The sequence below is a fragment of the Notamacropus eugenii genome, chromosome 2 (assembly GCF_028372415.1).
Source record: "Notamacropus eugenii isolate mMacEug1 chromosome 2, mMacEug1.pri_v2, whole genome shotgun sequence".
In the NCBI taxonomy this organism is placed as follows: domain Eukaryota; kingdom Metazoa; phylum Chordata; class Mammalia; order Diprotodontia; family Macropodidae; genus Notamacropus; species Notamacropus eugenii.
In genome coordinates, this window is record NC_092873.1 from 387,521,952 (window position 1) to 387,549,151 (window position 27,200).

At 38.2% G+C, this 27,200-nt stretch overlaps 1 protein-coding gene across 1 annotated transcript in view; it reads left to right on the forward strand.

The window, feature by feature from the left end:
• Positions 1-27,200, forward strand: part of PGBD5 (piggyBac transposable element derived 5) — a 172,370-nt gene that overhangs the window by 86,379 nt on the left and 58,791 nt on the right. Inside the window, exon 2 of the mRNA XM_072647465.1 lies at positions 18,089-18,516. Within this exon, the coding sequence (XP_072503566.1) occupies positions 18,089-18,516 (428 nt within the window). The remainder of the gene's footprint in view (positions 1-18,088; positions 18,517-27,200) is intronic.

Below are 27,200 nucleotides of genomic sequence, written 5' to 3' on the forward strand. Positions count from 1 at the left end.
TGGAAAGGATGCTGGTCTCCTAGGCTAAAGGGTTTCATTTGAATCTTGACGTGTCTACTCCCTGTCTATGTGACTTTGGGCAGATCACTTAAACTTTTCTAAACCTTGGTTTCTCCATCTGTAAAACTGGAATAATAATAGTTTATTTGCTTTATTGAGCTGTGTTGGGAATGGGCAAGTTGTTCGATCTCTCTGAACCCCTGCTTCCATATGTGCAAAGTGAAGCTAGTATATGGCTTATGCTACCTGCTTGCCAAGGTTATTATGAGAGACACAAACCTTATCACTGTCTTTTCTGAGCTCTTCCTTGATGACTATAGAAATCTAAGTACTTTATTCAGCCTATTATGTGCAAGGTATACCTTTTGTTTAGGGGTTCTTAACCTTTTTTTGTCTCCTGGACCCCTTTGGATGTTCAGTGGATCTTATGGATTCCTCAGAATAATACTTTTAAATAAATAAAATAGGATTACATAGAAAATCAATTATATTAAAGTAACAATTCAATTGTTTTCCCATTGAAGCTGATGGACCCCCTGAAATCTAGCTGTCCCTCATGCCTGGAAAGCTCTCCCTCTTCCTCCTCCTTGACCATTGATCTCCCTGGCTTCCTTTCAGTCCCAACCAAAATCCCACTTCCAAACAGAAAGCCTTCCCTAACCCCTTTTAATTCCAGTGCCTTCCTCTGTTAATTATTTCCCATTTATCCTGAATATAACTTACTTTGTCTATATTTGCATATTGTCTCCCTCCTTAGACTATGAACTCCTTGAGGACAGGGAGAGTCTTTTACCTCTTTTTGTATCTCTAGCATTTAGTACCTTGCCTGACCCTGGTAGGTGCTTAATAAATGTTTACTGAATTGAACTGAATCTGTCTGACCTGATCTATGGGTCCTCTTCCCATAGACTTTTGGTGAAGAACCCTTGCTCTAGTTGCTGAGGTCACAAAGAAAAATGAGAATTCCTGTAGCATAAATAAGAAAAATATACAACTCGTAATGCAAAGTAAACCAAAAGGGAAAAGTCTCTAGCTCATCACTTGCCAGAAAGGTGATTTGTAGGCCTGGCTATGGGTCATTATAGTGTTTAGGGTCCCAAAGAAATACTGTCCAGTGCAGCATTAGTGTTGAAAGAAGGGGAAGTAAAAAATAATAGGTAATATTTGTCTTATTAATATCATCCTTATACTAAAAACTAAAAAAGTTTTTTTAAATGAACTCACCATGTTGAAACCTCAACTAAAGAAGAAAATTATATTGCAATGAGATGGTGGCAACTGGAATAGCTTTCATGTTGAAGATTATAAATGTTGCACCCTATTCCCCTCCTCCAAAAATTAAAAGCTTGAAACATCAATCTTGTGGGTCTGATGTGGTTCAAGACAGATGAAGTTGAATCTCACTTTTGAAATTATAGAATGTAGTGTCAGGGCTTTGAAAGGGGCCAGATTGAGTAACTGGAAAGATGTTGGTGTCCTCAACAGAACTATGGGCACAAGGAAGAGGGATGAGTTTGGAAGAAAAGATAATGGGCTCTAGTGAGATGCCTATGGAACCTTCAGGTGGAAGTGTCTAACAGGCAAATGTCACCGTTTCCTGTAGAAGTTTAGCGATGTGAATTGGTTGCCAAAACAGGGAGGCCAAAAGAGCTTAGAACCTACTTCAACCAATCAATAAGCATTTTAAGTGCCCACTGTGTGCCAGGTACTCTGCTAGGTGTTGGGAATACAAAAAAGAGACAAAAAAACCGTCCCTGACTTCCAGGCATTTACAATCTCATTGGAGTGACAACATACAAATAAATACATGCAAACCAAGGTATGTACAGGATAAACAGGAAATAAGAGAGAGAGAGAGTGGACACTGGAATTAGGAGGGGTTAGGGAAGACTTTCTCTAGGTGGTGGAATTTTAGTTGGGACTTAAAAAAAAAACAACAGGGAAGTCAATAGGCAGAGCAGGAGAAGGAGAGTTTTCTAGTCATGGGAGACAGAGAAAACGCTCCAAGATGAGAAATGGAGTGTCTTGTTCTTGGAACAAAGCACCTGGTGCTGATTCTATTCTAAATGAGATTTACAAGGTAGGGGGATCACTGCTCATACAAAAGCTGACTGAAATTTTCCGGGTTATATGCCAAGATGCGGTTATCCCCCAGGAGTTCAAGGATGCCTCCATTGTCCATCTCTATAAGGGTAAAGGGAATCGATTGTCCTGCGACAATCACAGGGGGATCTCTCTCTTGGTCATTGCTGACAAAGTTCTTGCTAGAGTCCTCCTTAATAGGCTGATCCTTCACCTAGAAGATGATCATATACCTGAGAGCCAGCTTCAGAAAGGGTCAAGGAACAGTCGATATGGTGTTTGCTGCCTGACAACAGAGAAATGCCAAGAGCAGAACAGAGGTCTGTACACAATGTTTGTAGATCTGACCAAGGCTTTGACACTGTTAGTCATGAGGGCTTATGGAAAATTATGTCAAAATTTGGTTTCCCAGAGAAGTTCATCAATATTGTACATCAATTTCATGATGGCATGTTTGCCCGGGTTCTGGACACCTTCCCAGTCACCTGGACGCCTTCCCAGTCACCAATGGAGTGAAACAGGACTGTGTGCTTGCTCCTATGCTTTTTAGCATGATGTTTTCAGCCATCTTGTCAAGTGCTTTCCATGAGGATGAACATGGCATCAAGGTCAACTACCATACTGATGACAAGTTCTTCAATTTGAAAAGCCTACAAGCCAAGACCAAAGCGGAATGAGTGTTGGTGCATGATTTTCTGTTTACAGATGATTGTGCACTCAATGCAGCCTCTGAAGCTGAGATGCAACAAAGTATGGATCAGTTCTCTGTTGCCTGTGCTAATTTTGACACCAAGAAAACACAGGTGCTCCATCAGCCACCACCTCACCATCCATATGTGGAAACATTGGTTACAACAAATGGAGAAGTTTTGAATGCTGTGGATAAGTTCACTTACTTTGGTAGTGTACTTTCCAGGGATGTACACTTTGACAATGAGGTTGATGCACACATGGCCATAGCTAGCTCAGTGTTTGGGAAGCTCTGAAGAAAAGTTTGGGAGAGAAGAGGTATTAGACTGACTACCAGACTAAAGGTCTACAGAGCCATTGTGCTGACCTCATTGTTATATGCTTGTGAAACATGGACAATTTAACAGCACCATGCCAAGAAACTGAATTGCTTCCATTTGAACTGTCTCAGGAAGATTCTGAGGATCACCTGGCAGGATAAGGTACCAGACACTGAAGTCCTTGCTCAAGCTGAACTGTCAAGTATTCAAACTATGCTTCAGAGAGTGCAACTCCGATGGGCTAGCCACATTGTTCAAATGCAAAATGTACACTTGCCAAAAAGATTATTTTATAGAGAACTCACATGGGGCAGGCAATCACATGGTGACCAGAAGAAATGATACAAGGACACTCTCAAGGTCTCTCTCAAGAACTTTGGATTTGACTGTGCAACATGAGGGACTGGCACAGGACCACTCAGCATAGCATGCCCACATCAGAAAGGGTACTGTGTTCTTTGAGCAAAACAGAACTGAGAGCACAAAGTAAATGCAATATGTACAAGTTTGGGATATCCACCCCAAATATTCACATGAACTATCTGTGCCTAACCTGTGGTAAAGAATTCTGAGCTCCTATGGTCTGATCAGCCACAGTTGGACACACCCGAAATTTCACTTTATCATGGTGATGTCATTTTGGTCCTCTTTGAAGAGGAAGGACAACAACCAACCAACCAGTGCTATATTAATAAATGAGGAGCTGAACTTGGCAGTGTGTAGAGTTGAGCCACAGAAACAGGTGAGATTTGAGCAGTAAGAATATAGACTGATGTTTATTAGCAATATTTTAAAAATAAATTAGATCTTCCACATACAGTGGAAAGAACTGGCTCTGATTTTAGAGGAACTGAATTTAAAGCCTGCTTCTGGTGCTACTTGTGTCATCTTGGGCAAGTCACTTAATTTCTTCATGCCTCAGTTTCTTCATCTGTAAAATGAGGGATTTGGACTCAGTGGGTTTTTAGGTCCTTCCTGGCTCTCTCTCTACAGCATGTAGTATTGTGCTCCTATGAAATTACAAAGTATGGGAGACAATTACCCTGGGAGACCTATCCAAACAGGTCACAATGAATGAAATGGGAGCTGCTTAAAATGGGTCATCTTCTAGCTGACTACTGCATCAGCCTATCTTTTCTATATTTTTCTAATGAACACATAAAAAATATCTACCTACATACTCTGCTCCATATCAGAAACAGTAACTTTGAAAGAATAATATATCTTTCTTCATAATAATAATAACAATAACAATGAAACATTTCCATAAAACATTATAATTACAAAAGTTTCTGTTTCATAACTGGCCATCTGGTTTATTGGTGACATGGAAGATGGGTGAGTACTCATAATATAGCTTTTAATGGTATTTCTTTCAAACCTGTTTCCTGTTTTTTGCATGAAAATACATTTCCCACTTTATAATGTTTTCAGTAGGAAATTAGGATTTGCATTTTTCAATTGTCAATTTTCTTTTACTGCATCTATCTTTTCCATAGTAATAATGTGATGCTTTATATGGTATTTTTAGCTTTTCGTCTAATTGTTCTTTCATTTTATCCTCATAAATGCTTCATGCTATAGATAGAGAAGATGTTTTCTCCATTTGAAAGATGAGGAAGTTAATGTTTGGAGAAGCTGTGATTTAGACACAACAGTAACTGGATAGGAACAGAATTAAGAATAAGATCCAGGTTGCTTCAACTGAATCACTCTGCCTCTCACAGTGATGGATATCTGTATTATCCCTCACGTTTTAGGTGGGTGAGAGAATAAATTAAATCTGTAGTTCTAAATACTCTTTATCTTCAAAACAAAAAATGTGGATACTCAATGAATTAGGAACTTTGTTATATGTTAGGATTGGGGAACATACTGATCTATAACAAATAATAGATTTTTACATTAAAAAAAGAAAATTTACTTTTTATTTTTTAAAAAGAAAAACATTTGATTCATTTACTTTAAAAATCATTGAACAAATTTATATTTCCTGTCTTAAAGCATTTGATAATAACACCAACAATAAAAATCCAACTTCATTTTTATATTTATATTATGGCCAATTAAGGAAAAGAGAATGATCTATATAGAACAGAAGGAGAAAAGTAGACATAAAAGAGTACATCTGCACTAAACAAGAGTGATACACAGAATAACAGAAGCTGTTAGATGCCATAAGGAAGAGAGTGCTAGGCTTGGAATCAGAAACTCTGAGTTCAAATTTGACCTTAGACACTTAACTAGCTGTGTGACCCCTAGGCAGGTCACATAACCTCTCCTGCACTTTTCTCAACTATAAAATGGTAATAATTGTAGTATTTGCTTCCTAGAGTTGTTGGGAGGATCAAATGAAATAATACTTGTAAAGTATTTGCTAACCTTAGAGTGATTATTGTGGTTATTGAGTTGTGACTGACTCTTTGTGAACCCATTTGGGGTTTTGAACAAAAAGGATACTGGAGTGGTTCACCATTTCTTTTTCTGACTCATTTTGTAGATGAGGAAACTGAGGCAAACAGGGTTAAGTGACTTGTCCAGGGTCACACAGCTAGTTAAGTGTCTGAGGCTAGATTTGAACTCATGAAGATGAGTTTTCCTGACTCCATACCAGGCACTCTATTCACTGTGCCACCTACCTTCCCAAAGTGATCATTATTGGCTATTATGACAAGGTTTAGCTAATGTAATATATAATTATGATATATATTATATATTATGAACATAGCGTACAAAATAGCTATTTTTCATTATTTTGATTATCTATTAACAGACCTTTAAAAAAGAGGGAGAAAATTCCCATCTTGTAGCCTTTTTTGACCTCACCACTAAAAATAATTAAAATCATGGTTCATGTTTGCAACTATAGGCATAAGTGAGTATACCATCTAAGAACTTAGGAATTCAGGTCAGAGGTTGAATCCAGCCTGAAGGCTTAAAATTGCATAGCCTTTTTTTTTAAATAAATGCATTAGCATGATCTGATTTCTGTTCAGTAACAGAGTCTAAAGGGCAGCTTGTCTCTATACTGGAAAGCAAATAGTGTCTTCCTAAATAGAGGCAGAAATCATATGAATGGATTTAGATCGCTGAGAAGGCTTGTACTGAGTGCTGAACTAGTGGCCAATGGGATGCCCAGCACAGGGCTAATGATGAATGCAGGCATGGAGTATTTATGTAGCACTTTGGCACAATCCTCTATACTCATTTATTCATGATGTTGCCCCCATCAGCAACTCTGTATTAGGAATGTGGGAAGCACTAACTCTGTTGAGCCATTATTCCCCAAATTCTTCAGGGAATGTCATTATATGTATTTGACAGGAGCTAGAATTGGATGTCTCACATGAAATATAAACTGCCAAGTGAAATAAACTACCTATTTCTATGTTTCTGGATTTTGTAGGGTTTTTGGATACATGTGGATGTGTTTGCAACATGGTCTATTTCTTTAAAAAGTCAGGTTGGTTTTTTTTAAGGTCATGTCATATATACATGTATATAAAGATTAATGCTTCCCTGTGTGTATGAGAGCATGCCTTCATTTAATAGAATAGGCCAAAGTTAGGTATTCAGTTCCTGGGAAATTTAATTAGCTTTACTATTTTCATTGGTCATTGGTCACTGAGTTTGTATATCATGTGAATAATTTAGCTTGCAGCAGCAGTATAGTATAGTAAATAAAAAGATAGTCTTAGAGGCAGAAAGACCTGAATTCAAGTTCTGACTGTCTGTGGGACTCTGTACAAGTCAACTGATCTATCTGTGCTTCAGGTTCTAAGCTGCAGAGCATCGCTGATCTGCGTTGATGGAAGGAACTTCTTTCTTGGTGACTCCCTACACACGTGAAATCCCATATATGGCAAAAATTTAAAAGTCCATCTTGCTGGCAGACTCCATGATAATTTTCTCATGATCTCTGACTTCCTTGTCAAGTCCCAACATGTAATGTTGTTCAGTTGTGTCTGATGCTTCGTGACCACATGGACCACAGTGTCCATGAGGTTTTCTTGGCAAGAATGCTGGAGTGGTTTCCCATTTCCTTCTCCAGTGGATTAAGGCAAACGGAGGTTAAGTGACTTGTCCAATGTCACATAGCTAGTAAATGTCTAAGGTCACATTTGAACTCAGATCTATCTGACTCCGGGTCTAGCATTGCATTCACTGAGCCATGCTGGTGTCAGAAGAGGGATGTAAACCAGCTCCTTTTAAGTAGCCAGCTGTCTTACTGGTTCTAGACTATAGTTCAGTACCTTCAAAGAAGGTAAGTCACTTCAGATCACACAGGTAATTAATGGCAGAGCTGGTAAGGAAGACAAGATAAGAGAGTAGGAGTAGATAGGCTAAAATAACACAGCAAGAAAAAATAACTCAAATATATTCACCTTATTGATAGTAAGTCCATGGTGTCATCTTTCTGCATAAGCACATAGGGATTTACTCCATGCCTGGATACATTGTCTTTAGGGAGTATTACAATGTAAGATACCTGAGGGGGTGGAGGAGTCGCCTTTGCATCTCTAGCACTTAGTATAGTGCCTGACATGTAATAGGCGTTTAAGGAAAACTTGTTGCATGGAAGGATTGTAACTGAGTCCTTCAGCTATTGCTCTAGCCATGACTGGAATCTAGGCAGATCTTTATCATTTAAGCTTCCTATGACCTAACTAACTGTGGAGTTTCTGTAAGCTGTGTTCTTTGTGGAAAGATGATGTGAGAACTGTTCATCTAGACTTTGTTATTTTTATGAAAAGGAAAGTCACATGGAGGAAGTAGGTATGGGAAAAAGGAAAGTAAAATGTCAGAATTACCCATCCTTATAAAGACTTGTAAGCCCCATGCATCATGCTCAGCGTGTTTTGGGAGACACAAAATTGGTGTGTACTGAAGGTACCTCCTGCCAGCTTTTGAGAGCCAATTGTATTTTGAGCGTGAGCATTTACACCTCAGAAATCAGCAAATACGATACATCAGGACTTGATTTTATTGTCTTATTTTATTATTTTGTTGATTGTCTAGACTCTAAACTTAAGAAAGTTGATGTAGATTAAACTTAAAATTGTATTATGGGTAATTTTTCCCCTCAGAGAGACACACATTCGCTTCTAATTCGTGACTTGAGAATGAGTCTCAATACATTGGTAGTCCAGTGCAGATGATAACATGGTGCAGTGGGAAGGGTGATGGATTTGGAGACAAAGGACCCGGATTCAAATCCCAGTTCTGCCCCATATTCACTGTGATCCCATGTGTTGCCTGTTAATTAGTCATTTGCTATGAAGTTGTAGATAGGAAGGTAGTGTCTGAAATGACTGGCTCATTAGCAGAATACTACCCACAAAACACAGGTCTCAGGTGTTCCACAAAGAGATAACTTGTTCTCCTTCAGCACTAGCTAGAAAAGAAAAAAAACAAGGAAATGTTGATTTGTCTATAGCTGAGGATAAGGAGCAACTGCAGCTGGCTCTCAGAACATTTTAATAAGCTATTTTCCTCCTCACCCCGTTATGGAATGTGACTGGAGGTGTTCAGATGGAGAAGAGTGTTTCTGTTGTGATGCAGAATGTTCTAGTGCTTATTATTATCCTTACTCTGATTTAGCTGAAAGTCAAATAATTCAAAGGCCCCTCCTTTGATCCTGGTCTCTTACCAGGTGAATCCCAATATATGCTAACAGGACACCAGTACATTCATTCAGCACATCTTTAAGTCAGTGGTTGGGGTCCTGAGGGTGGCCTGGGTACATTCGGAGTTTAAAAAAAATTACCTCCCTCACTCCCAAATGGAGACCAAGATATATAATATATAGTAGCTGAATCCCCAGGACTCTTGAGCCTTGGGTAAAGCATCAAAAGGGACCCAGTAAATAGTTCCATTCACAGCTCTCACTTCCCTGTATTTTCTTTTTTAAGTGAGGAGTTAAGGGTGAAGGAGGAGTAGAAGGAGAGGCTTGAGATAGCATGGTGCTTTTTTTTTTTTTTTTTTTTTGTATCCCTAGCTCTTAGCACGATGCTGGCAAATAGCAGACACCTAAGAGATGGTTGCATCAGAGGATAGGAGAGAAAGTCCTGCAGCAGTGCTCCATTCTCGCATAAGAAATGGAAGGCAGAACTACAAAGCCATCCTAACAAGAACTAAACTACTCTTGCTCTCTCCTCTTCTTCTCTTGAAGATCTAAATTCCTGCTAAAGAAGAAGATTCTGTTGGTAGCACATAAGGGAAAAGTTAGGTGACATAGTGGATAGAGTGCTGCTCCTGGAGTCAGAAAGATGTCTTGCTGAGTTCAAATCCCGCCCCAGACTCTTGCTGCCCAACCCTGGGAATGTCAGTTATCCCTGTTTGCCCCAGTTTCTTCAGATGTAAAATGATCTAAAGAAGGAAAATGACAGACTACTCCAGTATCTTTTTTTTGCTGAGAAAACCCCAATCAAGGTCACAAAGAATTGGACACAACAGAACAACAAGGGAAAAGTAAAATTCTTTTCGAAGGTCCCTCATTTTACAAGGAAAGAAACTGAGTCACAGAGAAGTGAGATGATATATCCAGGATCATGCAGATGTATAAATAGCAAAACAAGAATTCATACCCATGTCCTCTGATTCTGAATCCAGTTGACATTCCACATGTACCCCACCCCTCTATTCCCTCCAGGCCGTTTGCTAACTGCTCTGAATTTCCTTTTTCCTTTAAAAGCAGCCCTTGATGTTCTTTGCAACTGGATTTTAGCTGTATCAAAATGTAGAGGAGATGAGGAGGGGAGAAGGATATGTGATTTGCCCTGGTTCCCACATCTCTCTTAAAGGATAAGCGTGTCCTGAATCTCCTTAACAGATCAACCATATTAAAGCATGACCAGTGTGGATTGCATGCTTTGAAAAAAGATTGGTTCTTTTTGCCTCATAAAGCAATAGATTTGTATCCATACCTACCTGGCATCCTTGACTGATTGAAACTCCTGAATGGTACTGCCAAATGCTACCGCAAATCGGTGTGTGTTAATTTGTTTTGAAATGACCAGAGACACAAAATTACTTTAATCACAAATATTTATTCTCTGTTCTGCTTTGTTAACTCAGCATGATGCAGCAGCAAAAATTCTGTTTTTCCTCTTTCTGTAAAGGCTAGCCCAGCAGCAAAAATTCTGTTTTTCCTCTTTCTGTAAAGGCTAGCCCTGAATAATATACGATTTCATCTGCTCATGATTTGATGCTTTAGCAAGACCTTAGGATGTAAAAGGGAAGTATAGATGGCTTAGGCCGAAGGGAGCCGTGGGCAAGAAGCAGATCCTTTAATATAACTTTATGAAGTAGTTTGCTAATGGTCTACCAGTAAGACTTTTCACCAGATACACACTATAGTTGCTTTGTTTTTGTTTTAAATGTAATTTTGTATCTTGGGAGCCAATTCCTCCTTCGTACAGTCATTGCTAACTCTACCTTATATTTGGTAAAAATGAATAGGATGCTTCTTTATAATATTTTCTTCCATAATATGTGAAATAGAATGAGCTTGGATTTTACTTATTTGTGAAATGGAAAGAATATTGAATTTGCAGTCAAACCATTTGTATTTGAAGTCTAGTTCTACTGTTCACTATCCATGTGGTACCTTATCATCTTGGATGAGTAACTTGACCTCTCTAGGTCTTAGTTTCTTTGTCTGTAAAATGGGCTGGAGGCAGGACTTGGATTGGATTCGATGATTTCTTTTTTTCCTCCAAACTTTTATTTATTTTTTAAAATGTATTTTTTTAGTTTTCAACATTCACTTCCATAAGCTTTTTGAGTTTTAAATTTTCTCCACCTCCCTTCCCTTTCCCCTCTGCAATATGGTGAGCAGTCTAATCTAGGCTCTACATATACATTCACATTAAACATTTTTACATTAGTCATGTTTTAAAGAAGAATTAGAACCCATGGAATGAATCATGAGGAAGAAGAAATAAAACAAAACAAAATGACGGCAAATATTGTGCTTCAATCTGCATTCAGATTCCAGAGTTCTTCCTCTAGATGTGGATGGCATTTTCCATTATGAGTCTCTTGGAGTTGTCTTAGATCCTTGCATTGCTGAGAAGAGACAAGTCTATCGAAGTTAGTCATCATGCAATATAGTTGTTACTATGTACAATGATCTCCTGGCTCTACTCACTTCACTCAGCCTCAGTTCATGTAAGTCTTTCCAGGTTTTTCTGAAGTCTGCCTGCTCACCATTTCCTATGGAATGATATAATTCCATTACATTCCAATAATTCCATTATGTTCATATACCACAAACTCTTCAGCCATTCCCCAATTGTTGGACAGCACTTCAATTTTCAGTTCTTGGTCATCACAAAAAAGCACCTATAAATATTTTTGTACCTGTGGATCCTTTCCCACTTATCTCTTTGGGCTACTTCCCTTGAAGTGGTATTGTTGGGTCAAAGGGTATGTATATTTTTATAGCCCTTTGGGCATAGTCTCCAGAATAGTTGCATCAGTTCACAACTCCACAACAATGTATTAGTGTTCCAATTTTCACACATCTTCTCCAACATTTATTATTTTCCTGTTCTGTCATTAGCCAATCTGATAGGTATGATGTGGTACCTAAGAGCTGTTTTGATTTACATTTCTCTTATCAATAATGATTTAGAGAATTTTTTCATATGTCTATAGATAGCTTTAATTTTTTCATCTAAGAACAAGTCATCTAATGACTTGTATTCTTATAATTTTGACTCAATTCTCTATATATTTTATCAGAGACACTCATTGTAAAAAAATTTTTCTCCTATTTTTTGCTTTCCTCCTAATCCTGGTTGCATTGGCTTTGTGCAAAAATGTTTCAATTTAATATAATGAAAATTATCCATTTTGCATTTCATAATTTTCTCTGTGTCTTGTTTTGTCATAAATTCTTCCATTCTCCATAAATCTTACAGGTAAACTATTCCTTTCTCTTCCAGTTTGCTTATATTATCAGCCTTCATATCTCAATCGTGTACTCATTTCGACTTTATTTTAAAGGCATGTGGTGTAAGGTGTTAGTCTGTGCCCAGTTTCTGCCACACTATTTTCCAGTTTTCCCAGCAGTTTTTGTCAAATAGTGAGTTCTTATCCCAGAAGATGCTATCTTTGGGTTTATGTATTAGATGATTTCTCAGGTCCCTTCCAGCTCTAAAACTATAATCCTGTAAGCTGTGAATTAGAAACAAAACTGAAACTTATCTTTGCTTAGCAAAACTTTTCTTGATTGAGATGATCATTTAACAGGAAACAAGATATGGGGAAGGATACTTAAGATGCTCAAAGATACAATTTTTCAAATCTTTAAGAAGGACTGATTTAGGACTGCTGAAAAATATTTAACAACTGGCTCTCTGAGAGGAAAATTTGCACACAGCATACTTTTAAATATAATTTGCATTATTAACATTTTCTCCATTGCTTTCTTAAATTAAGTCTAGACAATCAACAAAACAATAAATCAAGCCCAATTTGTAATGTTTGCTGATTCCCAAGGTGTCAGTGCTCCCACTGAAAATGTAGCAATCAACTTTCGCAAGCCAGTTCCAGCTGGCTCCAGAACACTTCTGGACTGATTTATATAGGAGTGACCATGTTAATTAGTCCATGCTGTGTTAAACTAATTTGAATTACTACATGAATTTGAAAGATTGCGTTTATTTAGAGATCGTCTTGAATAAAGAGACCCCCTTCATCCATCCATAAAGATTTATTGGTCAGTAGCTATTAGACATTACATATGCCTCCAGAAAAACTGGTGATAAATTAAACCCTTTTTTTTGTCCATGGTAGGAGAATATTCAATGCAGCTAGGTGGCACAGTGGATAGAGTGCTGGACTTGGAAACAAGAAGACTCATCTTCCTGAGTTCAAATCTGACCTCAGATATTTACTGACTGTGTGACCCTGGGAAGTCACTTAAGCCCATTTGCCTCAGTTTCCTCATCTGTAAAATGAGCTGGAGAAGAAAATGGCAAACCACTCATATCTCTACCAAGAAAACCCCAAATGGGATCACAACGAGTTGGACACGAATGAGCAACAATCTGGAGGGTGGATGGCAACATTCATCTGTGTAGTTGAATCTGGGGAAGGTTATAAGGGGAGGGACCTGGGAAAGTAGGAGCTCAGTGGTGAAAGCCTGCCTCCTTACTTTAATAGGCAAAGTAGTAAGGTCAATCAATAAGCTTTTATTAAGCGTCTTCCAAGTGTTAGAGAGCACAGAGAAAAAAGGGATTTTAAAAAAAGGATTTTAAAGAGGAGTTTATACTCTCTTGAGGGAGATAGTATGCACACATAGTAATATATACAAATAAACGCAAGGAAATCTGGTGTGGGGAAGGTTGAGGATCAGGAAAGTCCTCACTAGGAGAAGGCATTTGAACCAAGCCTGATTTAGAAAACATTAGCAGGGCCCTGAGAAAATAGTTGAACAGTTAAGTGGAATTGTTGTATCCCTTTAACATCCCTTCACCCCCACCCCCAATCATGAACACATACTTTGTCCTTTTCACTTCAGGTCAACATTTGTATTATTTCCCCAATTACTAGAGATGATAGGATTAGGTGCATCAAGAGTTTGGCTGGAAGATCACCCTTAAATCATGGACAATCTTGCAGGAAGGATAGAGGCCCTGGATTATTCCAAGTTAACAGTCATGACATTGACATAGCTAATGTCCTCAAGTGTACCTGTGCACATCTAATGCCCCAGTAATGCAATTTCAATGAAAAGATTTACTTTACTGACATGATTTCTTAATTTGAATAAATGTCCAGATGTATTCAGCTTAATTTCTGTTCAACAGGTGTTTATTTTATCCCTCATTATGGGCTCAGTGCTACACTGGGTGCTCTGGGAATGTTATCTCTACCCTCCATGAACTTAGAGTTTGACAAGGCAGCAGTACTTAAGTGCTAGTACTGCTATCCAGATAATTTTCTGACTATGTCACCAGCTTCCTCAAAAAATTTCTACAACTCCCTAGTTGTAGGAAAATTTCTACGACTCGCTAAACTACCTAGCCTGGCCTTCATGCCCTCATAGTCTGGCTGAAGTCTTTCTTCCCAAGCTGACTTCATGAAATTCTCTTTTCCATGGTCTGCTATAGCCAAATGGGACTACTTATCTCCCCAATCTCCTCCTTCCTTTTGTTGACTGTTGAGTGGAATCTCGTCCTGCACCACCTCTACCTATTGACATCCTCCTTCCAGGATCCACTCAGGTGCCCCACTCAAGTGAAAGTGAGCAGTGTCTTCTTAACTCTCAAGGCCTTCTACAATCTCTTCGGAGTAATTTCAGGTGGCCGTTAAATGACTTGTCATCAAAGTTTGGAGAAGGGATTTTTTTTTTTTTGGTATCAGTTTCATGTGATTCTGTGACATGTCAGTTTTTTCCAACATATTTCATTTGAGAGATAGCAGGACACATAGGGCATAGAAAGCTAGCCTTGGATTCAGAAAAGACTTGGGTCTAAGTCCTGCCTCTGAAAGGCTTTCTGACTCTGGGTAAGTCATTTAACCACTCAGTGCCCCAGAAGAATCTCTGATAACAACAGATAAATTGTTGGTCATCATTAGCTGAGGGAGTTCCCATGCTATGAATTCACAGGTCCTGTGAATAAAATCACAGGTCCTGACCCCTTGACCCTTGACTCCCCCCAAAATTGTAGTTGTTTATATCTCAGTCTACCTATTACATTATAAATTTCTTAAGGACAGAGGTGATATAGTTTTTCATCTTTGTATTAAACAGTGCCATGTTCATATTGGATACCTAATAGCTTTTTAAACTGAATTAGATTGAGGGTGATCAGCAGAGTTGGGGTGAATTTCTCAGAGGTGAGTTGAGGCAGGACTTGAAAGAAATTATGGAAATCAGAAGAAAACAGGCAGGGAAATCCTGAGTTTTGGAAGGAAAGGAGAAAATGGGATGAAGCAAAGAACATCATAAGCAAAGTCATAGAGGGAGGAATGAATGAACCAAACCTTTAAAACAAGGTCATTGATTTGGAGTTTTTTGGCTTCCAAATATGTTTTAGGTAAGATGTTACATAACTCACCTTCCTACAATTATAAAACCATGCATCTGGGATTCTGGTACTCTTTTTCTTTTGGATAAGAAACTGTATAGAAAAGATGAATTGGAGTTTTTAGTTATTTACTTTTATAAAAATATGGTCCATCCAGTCCCTTAGGCTCGCAACCTAGGAGTCATCCTGGATTCCTTACTACCCCTTATACCTTATATTTAAGCTGTTGTCAAGGCCTGTCAATTTCTCCTTTGCAACATCTCTTGAAGACACCTCCTTCTCCCCTGTGATACTGCCACCAGCCTCGATTATTCCAATAGCCTGCTGGTAGGTCAGCCTGCCTTAAGTCTCTCCTCATTCCAATTCATGCTCCTTTCAGACACCAAAATGATTTTCCTAAAATGAAGGTGCAATCATGTTGCTCCTTCCCCTCTCAATAAACTATTGTCTTCCTTTTAAATATTCTCATTGACATTCAAAGCCCTTCCTAACTCAGCCTGAGCATTCTATTTCCTCCATGCCAACTACTGTCCTCACTGGCTTCCGGTAAGTCCCAACTAAAATCCCACCTTCTACAGGAAGCCCTCTTTAAACCCTCTTAACTCTGGTGCCTTCCTTCTACTAATTATCTCCTATTTATCTCACATGTAGCTTGCTTTGTCTATATCCATTTTGCATGTTATCTTCCTCATTTGATTGTAAGCTCTTTGAGGACAAGGACTATGTCTTGCCTCTTCTTGTATCCTCAGCACTTAGCACAGTACCTGGCATATAGTAGGTGCTCAATAAATGTTTCTGGATTGATTATTAGCTTTTAGTTCAGGATATTTACTAATATGGTTTAGTAAAAATAATTGATACAAAATATTTTCCCTCCCATAAAAATTGGTGACATAGTTTTCATAAGTATATTCAGGGTACAAGGGAAAGCAAGTTCCAGTTCAGAGAGAATGTGGCAAACTCACAGCTCCTGGAATTCCTTTTGCTGGATTCCTCACAATGTTTTCCTTACTTATGGTGTCTTTCTTTTTTCTTAAAAAATTATCTTATTTGTCCTACAATCACTTCCACACATCTTAGATTTTTCCCCTCCCTCTTCCTCTTTCCTCCCTCCCTCTCCTCTCACTCCCTGAGATGGCGTGCAATCTTATATAGATTCTACAATATGTTCCTATTTAATGCATTTTCATCTTAGTCATGTTGAATAGAAGAATTAAAATGAATGAGAAAAACCATAAAACAAAACAAAATAAGACAAAACATAATACAAAAGTAAATGGTCTGCTTCATTCTGCAATCCAATTCCATGGCTCTTTTTCTGGGTGTGGAAGGCATTTTCCCTCAAAAGTCCATTGGGAATGTTTTAGGTCCTTGCATTGCTATGAAGGGATGTCTACTAGAAAAATTCCTCGCACACTGTGGTTGTTGCTGTGTACAAAGTTCTCCTGGTTCTGCTCCTTTCACTCAGCATCAGTTCATATGTCTTTCCAGGCCTCTCTGAAGTCTTCCTGTTCATCATTTCTTATAACACAATAGTATTCTGTTACATTCATATACCACAACTTGTTCAGCCATTCCCCAATTGATGGGCATCCCTTTGATTTCCAGTTTTGGGCCACCACAAAGAGAGCTGCTATAAACATTTTTGTACATGTGGGACCCTTTCCCATTTTTATGATCTCTTTGGGATGCAGTCCTGGAATCAATATTGCTGGGTCAAAGGGTATGCACATTTTTGTAGCCTTTTGGGCATAGTTCCAAATTGCTCTCCAGAATGGTTGGATCAGCTCACAACTCCACCAATGAGTTAGTGTTCCAACTCTCCCACATCTTCTCCAACATTTATCATCTTCCTGTTTTGTCATGTTAACCAATCTGATAGGCATGATATGGTACCTCAGAGTTGTTTTGATTTGCATCTCTCTAAACAATAATGATTTAGAGCATTTTTTAATATGATTTATATACAGCTTTAATTTCTTCCTCTGAAAATTTCCTGTTCATCTCCTTTGACCATTTATCAATTGGGGAATGACTTATATTCTTATAAATTTGACTCAGTTCTCTATATATTTTAGAAATGAGGCCTTTATCACAGACGCTAGTTGCAAAAATTCTTTCCCAGCTTTCTGCTTCCCTCCTAATCTTGGTTGCATTGGGTTTGTTTGTGCAAAAACTTTTCAATTTAATGCAATCAAAATTATCCATTTTGTACTTCATAATGTTCTCTATCTCTTGTTTGGTCAAAAATTTATCCATTCTCCATAAATCTGACAAATATACTATTCCTAGCTCCCCTAATTTATTTATAGTATCAGACTTTATACCTAGATGATGTACCCATTTGGACTTTATTCTTGTGTATGGTGTGTCTTTCTGCTCAGCTCCTTGTTGAACCCTGAAGCTGCTTTCCCCTTAGTGTATCTGGTTTGTTCTTGGCTCCTGATGGAAAAGACACTCCTACCAATCACTGCTCTTCTGAGGATACTGCTAGGATGCTGATGAGAAGTCTAAATCTTCCAAGACTCGTAAAGCTCATGAAGTCATACTCTGGTCAAAATAGAGAAGAAGACAGAAATTCTCTCTCCTTCCTCCTTCTACCCAAGGCATTGCCTCTCAAGGGATGACTGTTTTGTTGTTTTGTAGGGGACCCACAGGCTATATGACAGAGTGAACATTTATTTGATTGATTTAACATGTCACTTGATAAAAGTATGAAGACTAGAGTATCTTATTAGTTATTTTAAGTGAGAGTGGAGTGATTGACTCAATACACCCCAACTCTTACATGTAAAATGAAGGGGTTGAATTAAATGATCTCCTGGGTCCCTTCTGGTTCAAAAATCTGTGAGGCTATGATCCTTTGAATTTCTAGGTTTCCTATTTATAGGTGTGATCATGAAGTCTACAGATAGTGATAATAAGTAATCCTCTTCTTTTTTGTGGATTTAGGTCCAACCCGAAAGATGCCCCCCAGTTCCAGTGCCATGGACTTCTTCCAGCTCTTTGTCCCCGACAATGTTCTTAAAAACATGGTGGTGCAGACAAACATGTATGCCAAGAAGTATCAGGAGAGGTTTGGGAGTGATGGGGCCTGGGCAGAAGTGACCCTGACTGAGATGAAGGCTTTCCTGGGTTACATGATTTCCACAAGCATCTACCACTGCGAGTCTGTTCTCAGCATCTGGAGCAGCGGCTTCTATAGTAACAAAAGCATTGCCCTCGTCATGAGCCAGTCCCGTTTTGAGAAGATACTCAAGTACTTCCATGTGGTGGCTTTCCGCTCTAGCCAGACAACTCATGGCCTCTACAAGATCCAACCCTTCCTAGATTCCCTACAGTACGGCTTTGACTCTGCTTTTAGGCCTTCCCAAACGCAGGTAAGTGTGTCTCTTTCCCCAGGGACCATTGGAAGCCTTCCCATCCCACTGCTCTCTGCATTTGGATACTTCTCCAACTTGGTGTGATTCATTAAATAGGCTGTGCTCAACCTGTCCTAGAAGCAGCAAGTATTAGATAGTTATGGCATAGGTGGTACAAGGGTTAGAACACTGCACATGGAGTCAGGAAGACCAGGATCACATCACTAGTAAGAGTCTAAGGCAGAATTTTCAGATTTTTCCACCTTGAAATCCAGCACTGGACTTGCTATGCCACTTGATTGCTTTGCAGAATAGGAATCTCCCACCAACAGACTACAATTCATCTATGACTTCATATAGAAGTCCTAGGAAGCTACCTGAGGCACACAGGGGTCATGACTTCTCCCAGGTCACACAGTCAATAAGTATCAAAGGGAGACTTTGAACCTGAACTCCAAACTCATTACTCTGTTTGCTGTGCCATGCTACCTTTCTCTGGAAGCAATAGGTTTTTACAAAAATCATTTATCTTCAACGTTGGAATTCACTGTGATTTGTTGGGGGGCAGGGTGATAGGGGATAGCAGATTCACCTTTCTAATTATGTTTTGCTTGGTCTAAATTTAATATTATTTTGTATTCTTTGAGCACATGCCAACTGGCCTTTTGGAGATCACAGCTCAGAAGCTTCTGAGATAGAAGAGGGAAGTCATCTTAGGATTGGAAATATGCTAAAAAACTGACTAATGGCTGAATATATGATATTTTCCTGGGCCCACAAACAGAAAAACAATAACTGTGGTGGCCACCGTTCACATCATAAAAATGCTAACAAGTGCACATGGGAATAACAGTGTTATTCCAGATATACTAGTCTTCTGAATGTTCTCCAACTCTGTTGTCAATCCTCCATATCTAGAAGGCTTTCCCTTCTCACCTCTGCCTCCTGATATCCTTGGCTTCCTCTAAGACTCAGCTCAAATCACGTCTTCTTATAAAAGGCCTTTGTCATCATTGCTCTTCCCCTTCCCCCCAATCTCACTGCTAGGGTCTTTCGTCCGAGATTACCTCTCATTTATTTTACTATAACAAGAAAATATCTCCCATTATACACTATCTTGTATATACATAGTTTTTCTGTATGTTCTTCCTCCCATTAGAATGTAAACTCTTGAGAATAGAGACCAATTTTTGATTTTCCTTATATCCTCAATGCTTAGTAGAGTGCCTGATACATATAGTAAGTATTTAATAACTGACTTTTAAATTCAGTACCTGCCTTACAGAGATCTTTTTGTTGTGAGGATTGGCTTTCAGACTCCTTTTTCTAGTGTAGACCAGCTGTTACTGCTTTTGGAGCCCCTACAAGGCACCAAAGGTCTAAGTGAATTGGAGTTTGGGGGTACGTCTTCTCCAATCAAGACTAGAAAAGAGAGAGCTTGCTCATTCCCTGTCTCAAGGCAAGACTGGATGCTTGCTTAGGAATCCTAGGAATAAACCTCTTTATCTTCTTACATATCTCTAGAGAGTATATGATGTAGAACCTTTTGGTGATACTTACCAGTATTTAGAGCCAGGAAACTCTTATTACCTTTAAAACTCATTCTTTCTTGTCCTAAATGGGAACAAGAAATACATGTCACAATAGAAACTGACATTACTTCAGATCTTTTAACTTTTCTTTTAAAAAGTGTATTTACTGACCAATAAAGTTTTTATTAAGCACTTACTGTAAGCTCTGGGGATATAAAGTCAAGAATGAAGCAATCCCTACCATGTAGTGCAGTTATCTCTTCCACAGCTTGACCTTCTCTATTATGGTTTCAATATATCATGGATCAGCATAAAAAATTAAATGGGAATTTGGGGAGGAGTTTTGCAGAAGCTGCAAATGACACAGAAAAAGCTTAGAAATTTAAAAATGTATAAAATATATAAATAGTATTGTATAATATCAATATACTTGATCTTTTAATACCATAATAATTCAAACATCTTCCCTGGTATGAAGGAAGGACCCAAAAAATTTGACATGGATTTTCCAGATTGGGGATGGACACACCATCTTTCCTTTAGGGACCCTCCCCCATTGGAAGGGATAATTGTAATTTACATTCTACCTGAATTTAAATTATAATTAGAAAATAAACTTTTCTCAGCCTTGTCTAATTTCTCCATTCTCTAATACTTTGCTTTGAATGATCTGTGATTTCTTCATCAGTGTTGAGCCTTTCCTCACTAATACAAATCACTAATTTGGGAGTGATTAGGAGACTTCCTAATCTTTTATGAGTTGCTCTGGCCCCAAAATTCATTGAGTCATAGCTATTCTTCTGTCTGCACTTAGCCAGGCCAGTCCTAGGACATTTCACATGTAGACCTATTTCAGCCTGTTTGGATCTCTTAGGTCTTGTGTTCTGTTGGCACTACCTTGGAGAATCAAAGGTCACCTCCCCACCCCATTCAGAAGAGGATTTTAATGAATATTCATAAAGCCCTCCGCTACCTACTAAAATATATACATTAAAGAACAAAGGATTTCAGACTGAAAAGTTTATCTCATACCCTGTTTTTCAAAGTACAACTCAAGTCCCACCTCACCTCAAAATTTTCATTATTCATATCATCTCCTTTTCTAAATTTCTCTAGCAGTTGTGTCCATGTCACATGAATTTAGCATTTAATTTTATACTCTGCTTATAATTTAGTTTTTTATATTTTATTTCCCCCCACAATTACATGTAAAGACAGTTTTAAACATTCATTTTTTAAAAATTTTTGAGTTCCAAATTTTCTCTCTCCTTTCCTTACCTTCTCCCTCCCAAAAACAATTCGATATAGGTTATACATGTTCAAATATGCAAAATATATTACCCTTAGTTATGTTGTAAAAGAAGACACAGACCCTAAGGGAAAAAGAAACATGAAAAAAATATTCAAAAAGAAGTAAAAAGTAGTATGTTTCTATCTGTACTTAGATTCCATCACTTCTTTCTCTCGAGGCAGATAGCATTTTTTATCATGAGTCCTTTGGAATTGTCCTGGATTGTTGTATGGCTAAGAACAGCTAAATCATTTCCCTTTGACCATCAGACATTATTGCTTTCACTGTGTCAAATGTTCCCCTGGTTCTCCTCATTTCACTTTGCATCAGTTCATGTAAGTCTTTCCAGGTTTTTCTGAAATCTGCCTGCTCATCATTTTTTATAGCAAAGTAACTTTCCTTTTTAATCATACCACAACTTGTTCAACCATTCCCCTCCACTGATCCCTTCAATTTCCAATTCTTTGCCACTATCTACTAATAACTTTGAATCCAGCCTTTGTTATTTGTAACTTAAATGATCTTGGGAAAGCCATTTCATCTCTATGATCTTAGTTTTCTCATTTGTAAAATAATGGAGCTGAAATTGAGGGGCCCTAGGTTTACTTCCAAATCTAAATTGTATTGTAATGATCAGAGGCCTGTGGCTGAGAGATGTACTTTAGATGGTATAGCAATTTCTGATTAGTTTGGGGTTAGTGAGGGAAGAGAGGGGAAGGTGTTAGTTGCTTTTCTCTCCTACCCTACAGTAACTCCAAAGAAATCTCTAAAACAAGGGTTAGGTATGGCTCACATCTAGGTTCTCCTCCTAACAGAACAAGGAAAAGCAAAGACAAGAGACTGGTCCCCTGAGGAGGGCCTACCTCAAGCAGATTAAGAAGTCTTGGGGGCTGAGAGTGATTATTTTACTCAGTCACACGCTTCAGAAACTGCCTTTCCTTCAGAAGTGGAAATCAGATATAATGAGCAAAAGAATGAATCACAAAGTAACCTTGATTATTAAACAATACAGCACAATGTTAATTTTCCTTAGGGAAAAAAATCCCACCAGAGAAGGGCCCCCAGAAAGAGGTGGAACTCCTTCTTCTTGACCCCTGTATAAATCATAGAATGGACAGCTCCCCCAGACTCAATCACCAGTCATTTTTGGGACAATCACCCAGTTGTGGGAACTAGTTGGGCATTTCTATGTCATTTCAGTAGAGAACAATGTCCTCAGTAAGAAGGTCACAGTCACCCCTGCTATATACTATCTTTGTATTGGTCTCTGCAGAATCTTAGGTAGGAATTTTGGTGCTAGGGACAATTTAGTTGAATAAGGTAGGGGAGATTTCTGGGACACCATCCCATGGTATAAAAGAGAATTGCCCAGGGTCACATAGCCAGTGTGGGTCAGTGGCAGGTCTAAGTGACTCTGAGGCTAGCAATATTGCCTTTATACCTACTAATATTTGTGAAGCTCAGTAATAGGTCCCTGAGGAGATCAAGGGTCAATAAAACATGATTCTTGACCTCATGGAGTTTATAATACAAACGTTTTGCTAGTAGTAGCGAATTCAAAACCCTGGACATGCAGACTCTTCAGGAAAAGATGGCAGTAGTATCTTAGAAGTGAACTAGGAGGGGATGTTGATGAATCTGAATGAAGATCTGATAAAAACCCCCTCTACTTTGCCTTGGTTCCTTAGTGTGTGTGTGTGTGTGTGTGTGTGTGTGTGTGTGTGTGTGTGTGTGTGTGTGTGTGTTGGAGGATAGGGAACAAGCACTTATTTATTAAATAGCTACTATGTGCCAGGCACTTTGCAAATATTTTCTTAGAAGTGGGAAAATAATGTGCTGGGAATTTTGGCTTTGTTTTTTTTTCTTTGTCTTTCATCTTTTTTTTCCTGTATTTTTGAATGATTTTCAAAAAATATATATACTATGAGAAAGTATCTGTTTGGCAAGTCGGGTTTATTTAAAGAAAGAAGTCCCAGGTTGCCAAGTGTTTCCTCTCCATTCATGTTATTTCTTTTGTTGAAAAATTGATTTTAGTATCCCTTTTGTTTTCCCATCACCTACATTTTCCCCTGTCATGCTCCTTCTCCCCATGGTATCTGTTTCTATCTTGTTTGCAAAATGTTATAGTCTGACTTTTTAGTCCTGTATCGACTGAGTTAGGTGATATACCTCCATCTAACAGAAAACTGAAACAAAGAATGCTAAAGCACTTCCCCAAATCACACAAATGACTAGTAATTTTTCAATGAGGTTGACATTTCTTAAGCAACTTAACTTGTGCAAAGTGTTAGAAAGTGATTTTAAAAAAAGATAGTCTGCCTTCAAGAAGCCTCTATCCTATGAAGTGGTAGTGGTGGAATATAATATGAAATACTGTTAAATTGAATATCTGTGGTTGCAGAGAGGATTTGGAGGTAAATGGAGTAGGATGAAAAAAGGCTTCATGGAGAAGGTAGAAAAGGAGATGATTCTTGAAGGGAGATAAGGATTCTGAAAAGCAGAAGAGGGAGGATGTCCTTGTCATGGAGGATTGTGTTAACCATAGGACTGGAGAAGTACCCAGTGGGGAAAGGCATCATGGCATGGTATATAGCTTGCCTTGGCATCAGAAAGACAGGGTTTCAAGTTGTTCTGTTAGCACATACCCAATTAATTATGATATAAAACAGAACAAGATACATTTGTAATGAAGATATAAATAAAGTGCAATTTAAAGTTCAAAGAAGGATTGATATTTACTTAGTAAGGAGAGAGGGAAAGAGAGTCAAGAAGGACTTCATGGAGGATGATACGTCTTGAGGGATGAAAAGCCATTCAGTTTGTTCTTTGCATATTTTCTGTTGCACATTGCCCCCATTAAACTATAATCTCCTCAAAAGCAGGCAATATTTTTTGTCTTCCTTTGTATCCCCAGCACTTGGCACAGTGCTTGCCTACAGTAGGTAGGCACTTGAAAAAAATGCTGGTTGATAGACTGAAAAGGGATTAGTTTAGAGTTGTTATTTGTCCTTTGTCCTGGAAGAGGACCATGACATCATGGAGGTGATGCCATGACTTGCAAATGAACCGGCTCTAAGTGAGAGAGGGCTGTCAAAGTCACCAGCCTCACTTTCTCCTCCGGAGCCAACTGGGTCCAGTGACCAGATACACATCAAGATGACTGGAGATGACCCCAGATGCAAAAGTTTAGAGTTGAGGTAAGCTTAAAACAAAAGAGGCTGAAACCAGAGGATCTTTTAGCGCTCTCATACCAGTTGTGGCCTCCAGTTTTGGACAGAGAGAGGTTCTCAGAGTCAAGAAGGCCTGGGTTCAAGTCTTGTCTGTGACACATACTGGCCCAAGAGAGTCATTTAATATCTCAGTGTCTCCAGGCAACCCTCTATGCATTAAAGAACAGTAACTAACCTGCATTGACAGAAGGCATTTCCTTAGTAGGCGTTCCCTATATTGGAGAAATCATGTCTGATCCAAAAAAAAATGCCAAGCTACCTTTTTCTTTTCCCCAGCTAATTAGAAGTTGGATATATTCACCCTACAATACACTGGTGTTTCACATATGGAAAATAAAAACTCTTAAGTCTTTTAAGGATAAATTTGGTGATACAGAATTTCCTTTGGTTTCTAGGAATAGTCATCTCTAGTTCCTTACTTTTTTGATCTTTCCTAAAAGGCTTCCCTAGAGCCAAGATTAAAGAAGAGGTTGTTTTTGTATGCTTCTCCTGCCTTCTTGATTCTCTAACTCTCTTTTATGTGCTTCTGTGGTAGTTCCATTTTAGCTGAAAAGGAGCAGAATTAAGCCCTGGTTGTGATTGCTCCGAATAATGCCAAGGATGAACTTTGGCTGGGGTCCTCTCAGTACTGATAATACTTCATTATATAGAACAGAGTCTAGTAGAAAGCAACACTGGACTAATGCAGAGTGCAGAGATTTGGGTTCCTATCCAGATCAGCCATCAACTAATAATGTGACTAGACAAGTTAATTCTTTCCTCCTTATCTGCAAAATAAAGAGACTAGACTACATGATCTAAGTCTCTTCTAGCTTTAGTATTCTATAATTCTATTCACTAGCACTCATTTTTATTATGAAAATTTACAAAGCAACAAAAAGGGTATTCTCATATGTCCCTAAGTAAATTGTGAACTCTTTAGTGATACAATCCTGGTCTTCTCCTGTATTTGAGCAATTCTCCATCCTTTTGGGTTATATATATGAACAAATTGCCCTAGGCGATAGCTTCTGACCAGCAGTAGACTGTCAGGAATCCTGCAGGGACTATTAATTCCTCCCCTAGCAGTTCCTTTTTAAAGATAGCTTGAAGAGATAAGAACAGTGTTTAAATAATTTTTTCTTTTAATTTCAATTTTTAAAATGTCATTTGGCTTTCAAACATCAAATCCTTATTCTAACTAATCTTCTAAGTAATCTGGATAGAATCCAAGGCTGCCCAGTTCATTTCTGAGCATTTTTATTGGGACGTTACCTCCTATGTTGTGATAAAATATGCCTCCATATAAGTTATATCCATTAGTGCTAGTTCTGCCCTCTGAGTCCAAGCAAAATAAATGTAATCCCTTTCCATACAACAACACTTCAAATATAAAAAAGGAAAAATACGTGACTTTTTCTCTTCCTAAATTGGAAGTAGGGGATGGAAAGATTCATATGGCAGAAATAAAAAAAAAATTTTAAAGTTGTTTGATTCCCCCCACCTTCCGACTTATCCCACCCATGTGTGCGCAGTGTATAAGTAGTAGAGCAACAGGGAAAAGTTGGTGGATCTGAATCCATAATGGGAAGAAAGCGATCTTCCTGGCATTCAAAGTTTTAGGAGAATCTGTGGGAACATACTGAGCTGTGACTGCTTTTAGTAATGAGCCATTAAAAATTCATTAAATGATTGTAGAAAGGAAAAAATCATTATGGGTCAGAAATTCTTGCTGACTCCCAGTCTTTGATGGAGCATGGATTAAATATAAATACATGCCTGATTATATGTTTAATGCAAATGGATTATAAGTACATTTTCTTTTTGAAGATGAGTGAATAGGTTCATTTAGTGTAGCCTCAAAGGAGGAAGATGATTCATTCCTGTAGAAGGCATAATTGGACAGAGAATGCCTTAGCAGCAAACTGCATTATAATATTTTCTTTTTCTTTTTCAAATTTTTTGCTTGCTCCCAGAACCTGTCATCTCCTACCTCTATCCCTTACCAACCAATAGATTTCTCTGTGTGTAATTTGTCCATTTGGCTTTAGTGTTTCCAAACGAGGCTGTAAATGGTTTATGAGTCAGGAGGGACTGAAGTGGATGTGAAGGCAGAAGTGAGTTTCAGGCTGTGTCGGGACTTGCTATTCTCTTGTCTTTGCAAGTATGGGATGAAAAGGTCCTATCTTGAAAGTTGTTTATGTAAAAAAGACTTGTCGTGGTTTAGCTAACTACAAGGAGCCAATATTGTTGATGGAGCTACTCAAAAAATTCAATATAAAACTAATGTGATTTAGCTTCAATACTTAAAGAATCCTTTATTTAATCAGTGTAGATATAATATTTGTTTTGGGTTGCAGAAGTGTAACTCCCTTCACTTTCAAAATGTTTAAAAAATAATTTTACAAATGAGCATATATAAAGAAGAAAATAATCATAAAATATATATTCTGTTATGTGCATATAATACATAACAATTTGTACCTGACCTCTATTGTTATTATTAACAAAAATGTTTTATATGCAACTGTGAATTTCTATTACATGGTATTTTTAAGTGCGTATTAAATTTAACATAAAAGTAACAAATTGTTGTTCAGTCATTTTTCAGTTGTGACTTCATTTGGGGATTTCTGGGCAGAGATTCCAGAGTGGTTTGCCCTTTCCTTC